General features: G+C 38.2%; 1 protein-coding gene across 1 annotated transcript in view; it reads left to right on the top strand.

The window, feature by feature from the left end:
* Positions 1-9,340, top strand: part of LOC110448348 (centrosomal protein of 290 kDa-like) — a 62,373-nt gene extending 53,033 nt beyond the window's left edge. Inside the window, exons 53-58 of the mRNA XM_021494532.1 lie at positions 2,056-2,277; positions 2,804-2,896; positions 4,355-4,431; positions 5,686-5,764; positions 6,759-6,884; positions 7,776-9,340. Coding sequence (XP_021350207.1) covers positions 2,056-2,277; positions 2,804-2,896; positions 4,355-4,431; positions 5,686-5,764; positions 6,759-6,884; positions 7,776-7,940 — 762 coding nt within the window. The 3' untranslated portion in view covers positions 7,941-9,340. The remainder of the gene's footprint in view (positions 1-2,055; positions 2,278-2,803; positions 2,897-4,354; positions 4,432-5,685; positions 5,765-6,758; positions 6,885-7,775) is intronic.
* Positions 9,341-17,006: the final 7,666 nt, after the last annotated feature.

Raw genomic sequence — 17,006 nt, 5'->3', positions numbered from 1 at the left:
TACCAAGTTTGTTAAAATGAATGACCTTGACAATTACTCAAGGTCACAATGGTCAAATAGGTTTAAAACCTTTAAACAACATCTTTTCAATAACCATAAGTCCTAGGATGATGCTGTTTTGCCTTTAGCATGCTAGGATGAAGGACCACCAAGTTTATTCAAACAAATGACCTCGACATATATTAAAGGCTACAGGGGTCAAATATGTTTAAAACCTTTATAAACGACCTCTTCTCAATAAGCAAAAGGCTAAGGGACGACTTCTTCTGAAAAACAAAGAGGCCTAGGGTGATGATATTTGGCCTTTAGCATGCTGGGATGAAGGGCTATCAAGTTTGTTCAAACAAATGACCTTCACCCATTTTCAAGGTCACAAGGGTCAAATATGTTTAAAACCTTTAAAATTACTTCTTATCAATAACCAAGAGGCTGAGGGTTATAATATTTGGCCTGTAGCATGCTGGGATGAAGCGCTACCAAGTTTGTTAAAATGAATGACCTTGACAATTATTCAAGGTCACAATGGTCAAATATGTTTAAAACCTTTAAACAATATCTTTTCAATAACCATAAGTCCTAGGATGATGCTGTTTTGCCTTTAGCATGCTAGGATGAAGGACTACCAAGTTTATTCAAACGAATGACCTCGACATATATTAAAGGTCACAGGAGTCAAATATGTTTAAAACCTTTATAAACGACCTCTTCTCAATAAGCAAAAGGCTAAGGGTGATGATATTTGGCCATTAACATTCTGGGATTAAGGACTACCCGTTTTTTCAAATGATATATTGTCCATATGCAAGGTCACAGTTGTCAATATATGTTTAAATCTTTAAATGACTTGTTCTGTATAACCAAAAGGTCCAGGGTAATGATATTTTGCCAGAAACATGCTTGGTTGGACGACTATAAACTCTGTTCAACCTTATGTCCTTGTTCGACATTCAAGGTCACAGGCGTCATATGTTTAAATCTTTTAATAGGTTCTTATGAGTCAAACACATATTCTGCCTGTAGCTGTATTTAAGTCCACTTTAAAGATTATTTGTGAGATTAATACCAGGTGAGCGATTCAGGCCCATTGGGCCTCTTGTCAATATACATAGCACACAATAGACAATATTCACACATTTTATTGTGAATAAATATGGACTTATATACCTCTGTTTATTCCACCATATATTCTATACCATTTGTAAAGGAATTTAAAATTCATATTTGTGTACTTGGTTATCGTAATAACAACTGATGAGGCCTGAAATTGTCCTTCAACACCCCTAGTCCTATGTTTGTAAGACAGTAGAAAAATATACTACAAGCACCCTTTGAATTCATATTATCTTTGCAATATACAAAAGTGACCAGAAGCAATTGGAAGTTAATCTGTAACAGACAGAGAGAATGTAACCCTGTTATGTCATAGGTCCCTTCCTCTTATGATTTATTGTCGTATCTCTACCGACTACATTTCGCAGCAGATTTTTTATCAAATTTATGCAAAGGTCAAGTATTTCTGTGTCCCAAGGTCAATGTCAAGGTCACTATTGCTATTTATGGATCATCCACAGGGCAGTGTATTACAGATGTTTTCTAGTTGTTTCTTTGACAGTTTTGTCTATATATTGGTACTTGCCCAAAACACATCATAACATCAGTTTCATCTGTATCATTCACTTAATAACTTTTTGATCCAGCCAGTCGAACCATCTGAAATACGTTAAATCAAAACTTAATCTGTGATATTTTATTATTTGTATGACTCTATACGGTTTTGTCTACTTACTTAAACTTGCCAGAAAAATAACAACAGCATATCACTAGATTCATCCCTATTTCATAAACTAATAACTAGGGCTGGAATGGGTAACCGAGTACCCAGTTGAGGTTCCGTTACGAGTACATTCCGGTTAGCAAATTTACGTACCCGAAAACCATCCAAAAATGTAGGTCAATATTTATTGGTTTTCCCGGTCAGAAATGTCATTACTGACTGCTATTTGGTAAAGCGTTTATATGACTAGATGAGGTCTTACGTTGTCATGGTGATTGTAGGAGATGGAGACCAATGAGAAGCTGAGAGTGGACATTCGTAACCTAGAGTTACAGAAAGAACAGATAGGGGCCCAGCTAAGTGAGGCTCGGTCAATATCCGCAACAGGAGGTGACAGACCCACGCTACAAACCACAATGGATTCCAAGGGCTGGAAGTCAGCGGTTGTCACACGTATGTACGAGGGGAAACTGAAGGACCTGGAGGCAGACGTCAGCAAAAAGGTAATCAATTAATTTGATAAATGAGAGCTTTTCTTCATTGAGGAACCATATTCTTCGAGGTAACTGATTTGGTAAGGTAGAAGATTTACTTTTTTGAGGAACTGTTACATAATTTTATATTGCATTTGTTGCAAGAGCAAAATTGTTTTGAAAAAAACAAGGCTATCAATAAAAACAGACTCATCACTATAAAACTTTTAATGCTATCTTGATGTATGTATTTGAAGAATATGTATTCCAAATTAAAAGAATCCAGGCTGTTATGTTTCTACTGTATCTTAAAACAGATCTTTTGTCTGTTGATTTGTTTACATTCAAATGTACAGCCAATTAGTAATAAGAATTCCCCCAAGGGAAGGCTAATACAATGGTGTCTTATTAACAGAGATGGACATTAATGGAACAGTAAAGTGCTTTTTGGGGGATGAAAAAATAGTGGTGTTTGAAGAACGAGGCCAGGGATTGCTTGATAGGGGTAGTCTCTTGGCTGTACTTCATTAAATGTTGTCCTGTTTGATTGTGGTAGAACAAGATGCTGGAGGATGTGAAATCACTGCTGAAGGAAGCTGCAGAGAGGGAGCAGTATCTTCTACAGGAGAGGGAGGGTCTCAAACAACAGGTATTGGCTGCTTGTGTACTTAAGGCAATAGCTTTCTTAATATTATCTCCTTTATAAAAGAGTTCAAATAATACAACAATAGGTATTGGCTGCTTGACTTATTTTTTTGTTTGTGTGAACTTAAGGCTACATGCTATCTTATTATTACCTCCTTTATAAAAGAGTTCTAATAATACAACATCAGGTATTGGTCACTTGACTTATTTTTTTGTTTGTGTGAACTTAAGGCTACATGCTATCTTATTATTACCTCCTTTATAAAAGAGTTCTAATAATTCAACATCAGGTATTGGTCACTTGACTTCTTTTTGTTTGTGTGAACTTAAGGCTACATGCTATCTTATTATTACCTCCTTTATAAAAGAGTTCTAATAATACAGCATCAGGTATTGGTCACTTGGCTTCTTTTTGTTTGTGTGAACTTAAGGTTACATGCTATCTTATTATTATCTCCTTTATAAAGAAGTTCCAATAATACAACAACAGATATTGGTTGCTTGACTTCTTTTCTTTTGTGTACTTAAGTCGATATGCTATCTTAATATTACCTCCTTTATAAAACAGTTCCAATAATACATCGGTATTGTTTTAGTTGGCTCTCGTTGACTCTCCATAATATCCCAATTCAACATTTTGACTTTTGAGACTATATCTATGTAATGTGTAAAGTCAAACAAATAATGCTGAACTTTGTATGTTGTGTCGTTGAACATTCATTTGACCTATATTTTCACAGTTTACCCAGCTGTATAAATAAACATGTTGGGAAGTGATGGACTGGCTTTCCTTCCAAGGGAAATGTTGTACTCTAAATTTATTAACGCCACAGGATCTGGAATGATAATGTTCCCATCTCAATGGATCACTTAAACATCGCACTGCTTTCATTCAATGAAATGTGCTAAATAATGTATGTAATAATAATAATGATAATATACAACATTTGATATAACGCCCTATCTAGCTAACATAAGCCACTCTAAGACTTTACAGTACATAGATATACAATTAGGATATACAATTTATTATCAGGCGCTAACTACTAGTCCTATGCAGTGTATGCCTGCGTGTGTGCTGGAGATGTATTGTGTTCTGTTTGTAGTGGGACCGTGCTTCCAACGGCATCTTTTATAGTGCCACCTCACTTGAATGCTACATCACAGATACCGCAACATCCACCCCAGACCATTGTATTGTGTATGCTTGTTCAATGAATAGAACAGCCATCGCTCAGGGAGGGTCAGTGGTATCCAATGTAACAATTATGACATCATAATAATGATGATGTTAATAATCAGTCCATGGCATTCATAGCTTTTATGTATGCCAACTGAATTTGGTTGGGTTACATATAGTGGCAATGCCATGAGATGGTATATACATATGTCTGAAATTTGATATGTTATTTACTTTGAGTAGACTTTGGTTACTAAACACTGTTATGTTTTGTACACCCAGTTGGCAATACTGGAGCGATTCCCTGCTGATGGTCAGCGGTCGGAGGGAGGAGCAGCAAGGGAAAATCAACAACTCAGGTCTGTACTGTAGCCATATTGGTACGATAAAAGAGCCTCGGTTAAGGGACGTAACTCTTTCGAGTCAAAGTTTTAGGCAGCGCACCACCAGTGTTATAGTATCGCGATACATGAGTGGCAATGCAAATTATCAATGGTATCGATAGTATCAATGTGCAGCTATAATTGTCAAATCTCATAATCCTTTTATAGATTGTGTAAGATCTGCAAGATTGTGTAGAGGACAAGATATTTGGAAAATGTAAGAACATTAGAACAATAAAATCTGGTCACTTGTCCCTGACACAAGTAAGACTTTTATATTTGTTAAACCAGCAAAGCACAAGACTGTCTCTAAACTTTCTCTAGGAGTCCGTAACAAGTGACCCCTTCAGTCAGGTACATAGCTGCCATGTAAGCAAGTTAGCATGCTCATCAAAAATCCTCAAAATTACTAGCTTTATTTTCTTTTATGGTTTATAGTCCAAAATGTTGATAACATTTTTATGTTATTAAAAAACAAAATATTAAATTTTAGCTGCTTTTTTCCTCATTATGATAAATCATAGAATTTCATAATGTCTGCCGTGTTGGCAGACACGAGGTACTGAATGTTGATTTTATTTTTAGACATTTTTTGTGGCAAGAATTATTTTCAATAATACCAATAGCACATCAGCTTCTTTCTCTTTTCAGAGACTCTGAAGCCAAAAATTAAGAGGAAAACCTAAATTCTGAATAAATTAAACTTTCAAATATTGCTCTCAAAAGCCACCAAATAGCACCACAGAGCTTCTAGATTTCAATTTTTATTTTCGGAGGTTGGGGTTTGGTACCAGATAATAAAATTGGCATACACATCGTTTACAGTCGAGCAACTGTACACCTGGAAATATTCACCCAGTCAATTTTTTGTCCTTCACCATAATAATCTATATTCCCCCAGTGTTTATTTCACTGTAATGATAAATTCTCTGTCATTACGGCGGGTGAAAGGACGAAAATTAAACTGCTGCGAACATTTCCTATTATACAGTATGTGTCAGGCTGTTTAGATAAGAAAACTCAATGTACACCAGTACAGCAAATGTAGTTCATTTTCTACCTCACTGACACTGGTAAGACCTGACAGTCAGTTTAATTTCTTTGGTTATAGGCTTTGTATTTAGTTCAATCAAAGCAGTACCAGGCTGCTGGGGAAATATGCATGATTTACAAACTTTAATATTGACTATTAGATCTCATCAATCTAACGTGTTGATTTATTTTTTCCAGGTTAAAAGTTGACAGATTAGAAAACGAGAAGAAGGAGTTGAATTATCAGCTACAGCTTCTGAGACAAGGAGGTGAACAGGTAAATGTTACAGTTAAAACGCCCTGACTTGAGTTATTTATTACCGTGCTTCCTTAAAATTGTCACAAAATAATTAGTACCAGTACATCCTAAATAAACTTTTAAGGATCCCAGTGTCCTACTGCACAGTGGGGTTTTTTTTCCGTATAAACAGAGTAGCTTCTCCTTGATTTTGTTTTTGCGAAAACTGAAGCACAGTTGAGCAAGGACACTTTTGTTGACCTGGTAGCTCATAATTAGTCTCCAAGAAATACCAGGAATTTGAGTGCAGTGGACCATTTCAGCAATTTTTAGTAAATATCAAATTTTACATTCTATGTAAAATTGGAACATGGAGGGGTCAATTTCAGTTTGTAGGGGTCAAAGGCCCATGGCCCCCTCCAGGATTATCCAGGAGTCGGTCAGAGCTATAGTATAACAATTTTTAAAAACAGAGTTTATATTCCGATCAAGCCCTGCTGAATTTTTACACTCGGAACACTTTTGTTGATTTCATCTTTAATAAAAAAAAATTTATTAAAGTCCTGCAAGGTATGATTTTCTTTTCAGAAATGATTTATCAAAAGCTATATTTATGTCAGAATGAAAAATCAGTTTCCAAAGCGTAGTTACAGTGTTTAGGTACGGGGATCTTTAAAATGTTAAATCTAAATAGGGAGAATGAAGCTCCTGAAGTAATTGCATATTTAAATAAAATCTTATTTCATAATAATACTTTACATCAAAGTGCTGGTCATCAAAGCAGAATTGAAACACATTTAGATTACCGGTAAATTGTATTTGAGGATAATTTTAGATATTGCTTTTATTTACAATGATCCTCATTTTGCAAATTTACTCTGCCAGCGACATATTTGAAAGGATTTGAATTTGCAAAAGGAATGACAACATCTGTATGTTTCTTTGCTATTTGTATCTGAATATATATTTGTGAAATATTTTTATAGCTTCATTTTTGTGCCTCACAAGTTAACACGAATCTTGAAATTTTCAGCCGAGTGAAGAAATGCTTGCCAAAATCGGCGCCTATGATCGTCTGATGAACGAGAATGTGGAACTAAAGATGAATCTCAAAACTATAGAGACAGATAAAAACAGACAGCGACTGGAAACGGAGAGGGTGTGTATAAACAGTGTGTGACACCAACCCCCTCAGTCATCAATACTGAAATAAACATAAACATATTAAATTAAGAAGGGGGGGGGCATATAATGTTGCCCATGTTCCGTCCCGTTCCGTCCCGTTCCGTCCCGTCCTATCCCGTTCCGTCCCGTCCTGATTCAATGTAAACACTAAAAGCATCTTCATCCTTTTTAACAGACTTTTTCGTCAAACTTTATACAAAGATCAAGCATGAATATACCTTGGACATCGTTGTGTTTCGGGGGCGTTCATGTCTTACAGACATTTTCTAGTCTAATCTGGCGTTAAGGTTGAGGCTCTCTTATCCGTATATTGATCATTTTCAGCCAGAGATCTTTTCCTTTTTTTTTGGGGGGGGGGGGGGAGTAAGAGAGGATAGAAAGCTTTTGTTAATGCCTCCTTTATTCAGTTGTCAGAGGGTAATTAAACATAAACCAGGTTTTATATTTCAGACTTTCTGGGTACAAAATTAGCCAGGGTGGTGCAGTCATATGATTTAATCTTTGACCCAAGTCCAAATATCTAACATCGATCAAATAAATATTTCTCATAAGGATTAGAAAGCATTCATATTATTCTGAAAAATTCAAACAATAGTGATATTTGGACTGAATTCTTGGGTGGAATGTATGAGGTTCCATTAGTTTCCAAGGCGAAAACTGCTACAAAAAATTTCTCACTTTATTTGCATAATCTGTACTATCAATATATATTTCATTCATTTCCTTTTTCATTCCACAGATATTTACATGATATTTTGATTTTCTTCCAAAGAATATTTTACAATAATTTTCGCTTTGATGTTCAATACATGTGCTATAATTACAAAATCTAAAATGATAATTTGTCATATTCTTTCTTTTCCAGTTAAAGAAAGAGCTTGACAACTTTGGTCCAGACTTTTTCGAGGAAGTTGAAGACTTGAAGTATAATTACAAACAGTCGGTGGAGAAAAACGTTTTGTACGAGGAGAAACTACAGCAGTTATCACAACAGTTAGGCATATCTATCACAATACCTGGAATACATTGACAGGAGTGACAATACCAGGAATACACTGACAGGAGTGACAAAATGTTCCTTAATTACAATTTGTATGACACAACAGTTAGGCATATGGAACATTTTGTCTGTCACTGCAGTTAGGCATCTATATCACAATACCTGGAATACACTGACAGGAGTGACAAAATGTTTTTCAATTTAACTTTTCTCCATTGATTTGTTCCCATATTTAAACTGAAGTGTCGGATCTCGGAGAGCTGTTTCATATGAGCATTACAAAACATAGTCAGCCTAAATGACCTGTTCTACATGACGTTAGAAAATTATAGCTTATCGTAGTTAATAGATTTCAGGAAAGTCAATACCTTTTATTGACATTTTTTTTAATACAAGAAAAGATGTCTGCCAGTACTGTCCATTCTTGATTCATTACACAATAAGAAAAGTTGTCCGTCCACTGGTAGTTTTGGCCATTCTCAAATCATTACCAGAAAAGATGTCCGGCAGCATCGGTCATTCTCAAATCGAAATTGAATTCTGCTGGCATCGTGTCCTAACCTGTCGTTGCTACTATACATTCTAGTGTGTGTGTAACCATTGATCCTTACCAAGGATGTAATGTGTTCGTCAACTGTGATATTTGTAGAATTTTTATGTTTCCGTCTTTATATATTTGAATATATATTATACATTTTGTATTTATTGATATCGTCTCTGATGTCATCCCAACATCATTTATGAAGATTTATTGTCATGATTTCTTGAACAGATGTTCAATTTATGAATTTATGAATAAATTAGCAGCTGGTTTTATCACTGTAAGATATCACACCAAATCAGTAACTCTAAATGGTTTATAGTGCTAAAGCCTCGGTTATGAAATTACAGTGTGTTGCAGTTAGGCCACAAAAAATAATTCATTGTTTCTGATTATACCATAAATTTTTGTGTCTACCCTCACAGGATTTCAGAAACGTGAAATATCCTCTATCTAGCCTTTGTAAAGTTTTTTTGGTCAAATGTAACGTTTTCGTTCACCGAACTACTTGGATTTTTTGCGAGCCGTAAGCAGGAACCTAACAAATATTTTGTTTGGCCTTTAAACCTGTATGAATTTTCTTGTAGCTTGAAAGGTTGAATTGCCTAGTGATATAGAAGTAGTCCAAAGACAGTTGTAGATCTGTGCTAGTGAAACTGCCTTGAAAATATACTGTAGATTTTGCAGAAAAATAAAGAATATTTTTTGGATTTTACTTCATCATTTATGTAATATTCATTCATAATATTTACTCAAACCACCCCTGCAAGTGAAATAAGAATTATTAGTCATGAGGGAATCCGTCCGAGTTGGTAGCTAGAAGATAGATCTGTTCAAATCTGTTAGTACATTAACTTAATTTGTATTTTGTAAGAAAATAAAAGATATAAACAATATTCAAGACTTTGTGTCTTTTTATTGTTTGATTGGTTGGAAGTGAAAATAGAATCACAATAACGACAAAACTAAACGGAAGGTTGATACAAAAAGACAAAAAGGTAAATACATTATCATGAAATCTTGGGCCAAAAGCAGAACATGCTGTATCATAATATTTGGTTTGTTTGTGTTTTACGTCCTATTACTGTAACAGCTATGGTCATTTAAGGACATGCCAGGTTTTGGTGGTGGAGGAAAGCCGGAGTTCCCGCTGAAAAACCACCGACCTATGGACAATACCTGGCGACTGCCCCACGTAGGTCTCGAACCTGCGACCCATTGGTGGAGGGTTGGTGGTAGCAGAATGCCAGACGCCTTAACCCCTTGGCCACCTTTTTATCATTAAAGATCCCCATACCACTGCCAAAAACTGTAACTATGAACTTGAATTTTTTTTCACCCCGGACCTCCAATCACAATACACTCTGCTCTGACAAACAGAGCTATGTACCTATCAGCTGTAATTCCCTGACTAGTCCAGACTTTGTTAATATCCTAAACAACAACATTAAGGGGAGGTTACTGTGTGTATGAATAATACTTTCAAGTGTTTTGACTGAAGTGGGACAGCGATCCTTAACCACACGTGACACCCGTCATATGCTGTATCCTGTCAAAGTGTGTAAACGGCGATCCTAGGTGCAACGGTTCAACATGAAGTGCTTCAGCACCAGACATCATCCAAGTCACACTGTGACACTAGTCACACTGTGACACAAGTCACACAATGGCACTACTCACATTGTGACACAAGTCACACAGTGACACAAGTCACACAGTGACACAAGTCACACTGTGACACAAGTCACACAGTGACACAAGTCACGCAGTGACACAAGTCACATTGTGACACAAGTCACACAGTGACACAAGTCACACAGTGACACAAGTCACGCAGTGACACAAGTCACATTGTGACACAAGTCACACAATGGCACTATACACATTGTGACACAAGTCACACAGTGACACAAGTCACATTGTGACAAGTCACATTGTCACACAAGTCACACAGTGGCACTACTCACACTGACACAAGTCACACAGTGGCACTACTCACACTGTGACACAAGTCACATTGTCACACAAGTCACACAGTGACACAAGTCACACTCTGGCACTACTCACATTGTCATATTTTATGACACCACTTGACATATTTCACATTTTGACACATGTCACACATTATGACACAAGTCATACCTTGACACATGTCATACTCTGACACAAGGCACACCTTGACACATGTCACACTCTGACACAAGTCACACCCTGACACATGTCATATCTTGACATAAGCCACACATTGAAAAAGTCATACCCTGACAAATGTAATCACCTTGCACATAAGACACCCCTTGAAACAATTCACATCCTGACACTAGTCACACCCTTAGACAGGTCACACACTGACGACACAAGTCACACATTTTGACACAAGTCACAGCTTGACACACATCACACTCTGACACTAATCACACATTGACACATGTCACATACTGACAAGTCACACCTTGACACATGTCATGTCTTGACATAAGCCACACATTGAAAAGTCATACCCTGACAACTGTAATATCCTAGCACATAAGACACACCAGTCACACCCAAATACTAGTCACACTACACTAGTCACATCCTGACACAGGTCACTTACTGATACAAGTAGATGCCATGACACTAGTCAAATGACAAATGTCGCACTCTGGCACTTCTCACATTATGACACAAGTCGCACATGGACACATGTCACACTCTGACACTAATCACACATTGACACATGTCACACTCTGACACAAGTCACACCTTGATACATGTCACACTCTGACACTAATCACACATTGACACATGTCACACTCTGACACAAGTCACACCTTGATACATGTCACACTCTGACACTAATCACACATTGACACATGTCACACTCTGACACAAGTCACACCTTGATACATGTCACACTCTGACACTAATCACACATTGACACATGTCACACTCTGACACAAGTCACACCTTGATACATGTCACACTCTGACACTAATCACACATTGACACATGTCACACTCTGACACAAGTCACACCTTGACACATGTCACACTCTGACACTAATCACACATTGACACATGTCACACTCTGACACAAGTCACACCTTGATACATGTCACACTCTGACACTAATCACACATTGACACATGTCACACTCTGACACAAGTCACACCTTGATACATGTCACACTCTGACACTAATCACACATTGACACATGTCACACTCTGACACAAGTCACACCTTGATACATGTCACACTCTGACACTAATCACACATTGACACATGTCACACTCTGACACAAGTCACACCTTGATACATGTCACACTCTGACACTAATCACACATTGACACATGTCACACTCTGACACAAGTCACACCTTGATACATGTCACACTCTGACACTAATCACACATTGACACATGTCACACTCTGACACAAGTCACACCTTGATACATGTCACACTCTGACACTAATCACACATTGACACATGTCACACTCTGACACAAGTCACACCTTGATACATGTCACACTCTGACACTAATCACACATTGACACATGTCACACTCTGACACAAGTCACACCTTGATACATGTCACACTCTGACACTAATCACACATTGACACATGTCACACTCTGACACAAGTCACACCTTGACACAAGTCACACTCTGACACTAATCACACATTGACACATGTCACACTCTGACACAAGTCACACCTTGATACATGTCACACTCTGACACTAATCACACATTGACACATGTCACACTCTGACACAAGTCACACCTTGATACATGTCACACTCTGACACTAATCACACATTGACACATGTCACACTCTGACACAAGTCACACCTTGATACATGTCACACTCTGACACTAATCACACATTGACACATGTCACACTCTGACACAAGTCACACCTTGATACATGTCACACTCTGACACTAATCACACATTGACACATGTCACACTCTGACACAAGTCACACCTTGATACATGTCACACTCTGACACTAATCACACATTGACACATGTCACACTCTGACACAAGTCACACCTTGATACATGTCACACTCTGACACTAATCACACATTGACACATGTCACACTCTGACACAAGTCACACCTTGATACATGTCACACTCTGACACTAATAACACATTCACACATGTCACACTCTGACACTAATTACACATTGACACATGTCACACTCTGACACAAGTCACACCTTGACACAAATCACACTCTGACACTAATCACACATTGACACATGTCACACTCTGACACAAGTCAAACCTTGACACAAGTCACACCTTGACACAAATCAAGCTCTGACACTAATCACACATTGACAAATGTCACACTCTGACACTAATCACACATTTACACACGTCACACTCTGACACTAATCACACAGTGACACATGTCACACTCTGACACTAATCACACATTGACACATGTCACACTCTGACACAAGTCACACCTTGATACATGTCACACTCTGACACTAATCACACATTGACACATGTCACACTCTGACACAAGTCACACCTTGATACATGTCACACTCTGACACTAATCACACATTGACACATGTCACACTCTGACACAAGTCACACCTTGATACATGTCACACTCTGACACTAATCACACATTGACACATGTCACACTCTGACACAAGTCACACCTTGATACATGTCACACTCTGACACTAATCACACATTGACACATGTCACACTCTGACACAAGTCACACCTTGATACATGTCACACTCTGACACTAATCACACATTGACACATGTCACACTCTGACACAAGTCACACCTTGATACATGTCACACTCTGACACTAATCACACATTGACACATGTCACACTCTGACACAAGTCACACCTTGATACATGTCACACTCTGACACTAATCACACATTGACACATGTCACACTCTGACACAAGTCACACCGTGACACAAGTCACACAGTGACACAAGTCACATTGTGACACAAGTCACACAGTGACACAAGTCACATTGTCACACAAGTCACACAGTGGCACTACTCACACTGTGACACAAGTCACACAGTGGCACTACTCACACAGTGACACAAGTCACACTCTGGCACTACTCACATTGTCATATTTTATGACACCACTTGACATATTTCACATTTTGACACATGTCACACATTATGACACAAGTCATACCTTGACACATGTCATACTCTGACACAAGGCACACCTTGACACATGTCACACTCTGACACAAGTCACACCCTGACACATGTCATATCTTGACATAAGCCACACATTGAAAAAGTCATACCCTGACAAATGTAATCACCTTGCACATAAGACACCCCTTGAAACAATTCACATCCTGACACTAGTCACACCCTTAGACAGGTCACACACTGACGACACAAGTCACACATTTTGACACAAGTCACAGCTTGACACACATCACACTCTGACACTAATCACACATTGACACATGTCACACTCTGACACAAGTCACACCTTGACACATGTCATGTCTTGACATAAGCCACACATTGAAAAGTCATACCCTGACAACTGTAATATCCTAGCACATAAGACACACCAGTCACACCCAAATACTAGTCACACTACACTAGTCACATCCTGACACAGGTCACTTACTGATACAAGTAGATGCCATGACACTAGTCAAATGACAAATGTCGCACTCTGGCACTTCTCACATTATGACACAAGTCACGCGTTGACACAAGTCGCACATGGACACATGTCACACTCTGACACTAATCACACATTGACATAAGCCACACATTAAAAAAGTCATACCCTGACAACTGTAATATCCTAGCACATAAGACACACCAGTCACACCCAAATACTAGTCACACTACACTAGTCACATCCTGACACAGGTCACTTACTGATCCAAGTAGCTGCACTGCCACTAGTCAACTGCACCATGTCGCACTCTGGCACTTCTCACATTATGACACAAGTCACGCGTTGACACAAGTCGAACATGGACACATGTCACACTCTGACACTCATTACACATTGACACATGTCACACTCTGACACAAGTCAAACCTTGACACATGTCACACTCTGACACAAGTCACACCTTGACACAAAACACGCTCTGACACTAATCACACATTGACACAAGTCAAACCTTGACACGAATCACACTCTGACACTAATGACACATTGACATAAGCCACACATTAAAAAAGTCATACCCTGACAAATGTAATCACCTTGCACATAAGACACCCCTTGAAACAATTTGCATCCTGACACTAGTCACACCCTTAGACAGGTCACACTCTGACACAAGTCCCACCCTGACACACATGACACACATCACACTCTGACACTAATCACACATTGGCACATGTCACACTCTGACACAAGTCACACCTTGACACATGTCATATCTTGACATAAGTCACACATTGAAAAAGTCATACCCTGACAACTGTAATATCCTAGCACATAAGACACACCAGTCACACCCAAATACTAGTCACACTACACTAGTCACATCCTGACAGGTCACACACTGACACAGGTCACTTACTGATACAAGTAGACGCCATGACACAAGTCACACCTTGACACAAGTGGACATCCAAAGAAATGCAGCCACTGACAAATTGGACTTTCTAATAAAGTCGCACCTTGACACAAGTAAACACATTTTACATGCATCCGTTATTGACAAACGTCACACCTTGACACAAATAACACCCTGATTTGGGTCACACACTGACATACCTCACTTTGTGATATCAAGTACCACCCTGACAAAAGTCACACTCCGGTACAATTAGACACATTCACAAAACTCAAATTCTGACAGAAGTATTTTTTATTATTATTGAATTCGTAACGGCCCATCAAAACAAAAGAGATCGTTAGAATTTAAAAAAAGGTAGATTAAACATGTTAAAGGATATGACATCAAACAAACAAAAAGGTACAAGAACAACGTCAATCTGGAAAGTAACAGTGGCTATGGTTTGTTATTTCTTTTTTGAACAAGCCAACAGTTTTTTAGGAGGTAAGAATTGTGGAGATATTTTTTGTTTCGAAAAGAGATTTGAGATCTGTGATATAAAATTATCTTGTTCGCTGCAGGTCAATGCAATATATTAACAAGTGTTTAACTGTGAATGGTTTGTGACATGCCATGCTTTGAGTCTGGTCTTCGTTTCTCAATGATACATCCGGCAAAGACAACCTCGTAACGGCGGGATACCATTCGCCGTTTTGGGTTTTATAGGTCAGCGCATTTATTCCAGTTATTTTCCTCGTTGTTATTTGTAAAATAAGGTTAAAAATCAACAGGTGGTAGCAATAAAGCCGCTTTGGCGGCGCGATCTGCCCTTTTCATTGCCTGGTATTCCCACATGTCCGGAACGCACCATAACGTAATGTGACATTTTGAGGTAATATTGTATAATAATGTTAATATTTTACTAATTGCGATAGTCTTCAATGTTTTGCTGCGAAGGCTCTAGAACAGATAGAGAATCAGAATAGGTAGATGATTGACTTCACTTCACCATTTGATTTAATGTGTTCAGTGACAAGATAGATAGCTTGGGCTTCTGCAGAAAATGTTGAGGCATCATTTGGTAGCCGGCATCAAATAGCGGCATCTGTTGCAACCATGGTTGTGGCGACCTTATGAGCATCTTTCGAGCCGTCAGTATAAAAGGATGGAAAGTCTTTATATTTCAACTGCACTTTCAAAAAGGATGAACAAGAGGGGTAAGATTCAGTGTCAGATAAATCAACCTTGGGCGAAATCAAGACCCGTTGAAGAACATCTGTTGTTGCAAATGATTGGATAGCGTTAATGTTGATATGCGAACACCAAAGCTTTGAATACAGTGAAGTTTATTCTGAAATAAGGTTTCATAATTTGGATTTCTTACAGGTGAAAACTGTATTTGAATGAATATATTTTCATTAAATTGCATACTGCAATGACAGTTTATCTTGACGATTGAATAACGATGGTTCGTTTGCTTCCACGTAGAGACTCACAGCTGGTGGGGGTTTGAAGCTCCAAGTGCAAGTGTTAGACCCTGGTGATGTATGGTATCTAGTAATTTAATATACGTCTCTCTTGCGGATCCATTAACAAGGTATCCATAATCAAAGTTAGATTCCAGAAGGACTCTATAGAGTCTTAGCAATACCTTCCTATCAGCAACCCCAGTCAATAAGGAACAATACCTTTAGAATGTTCAGTGCTTCAGTGCATTTTGCCTTAAGGTACCTGATATGAGGAAGGAATGATAATTTTTTATCGAATATAACGCCCAGGAATACAGTTTGTTCTACTACAGGGAATGGAATGGCCGCCAAGGGCGAGATTTGAATTGTAATGGGTTTTAAATAATTGACAAAAATTCATGCACATCGTTTTTAGCTCACCTGGCACGAAGTGCCAAGTGAGCTTATGCCGTGGCGCGGCGTCCGTCCGTCCGTCCGTCCGTCCGTCCTCGTCCGTCAACTTTTCCTTTAAACAACTTCTTCTGAAGAACGGACAGGCCTAGTAGAGTCAT

This window comes from Mizuhopecten yessoensis, unplaced genomic scaffold, assembly GCF_002113885.1.
Source record: "Mizuhopecten yessoensis strain PY_sf001 unplaced genomic scaffold, ASM211388v2 scaffold4017, whole genome shotgun sequence".
NCBI classification, from domain to species: domain Eukaryota; kingdom Metazoa; phylum Mollusca; class Bivalvia; order Pectinida; family Pectinidae; genus Mizuhopecten; species Mizuhopecten yessoensis.
Note: the sequence above shows the minus strand (reverse complement) of the source record. Positions and strands in the feature narration are given on the sequence as shown.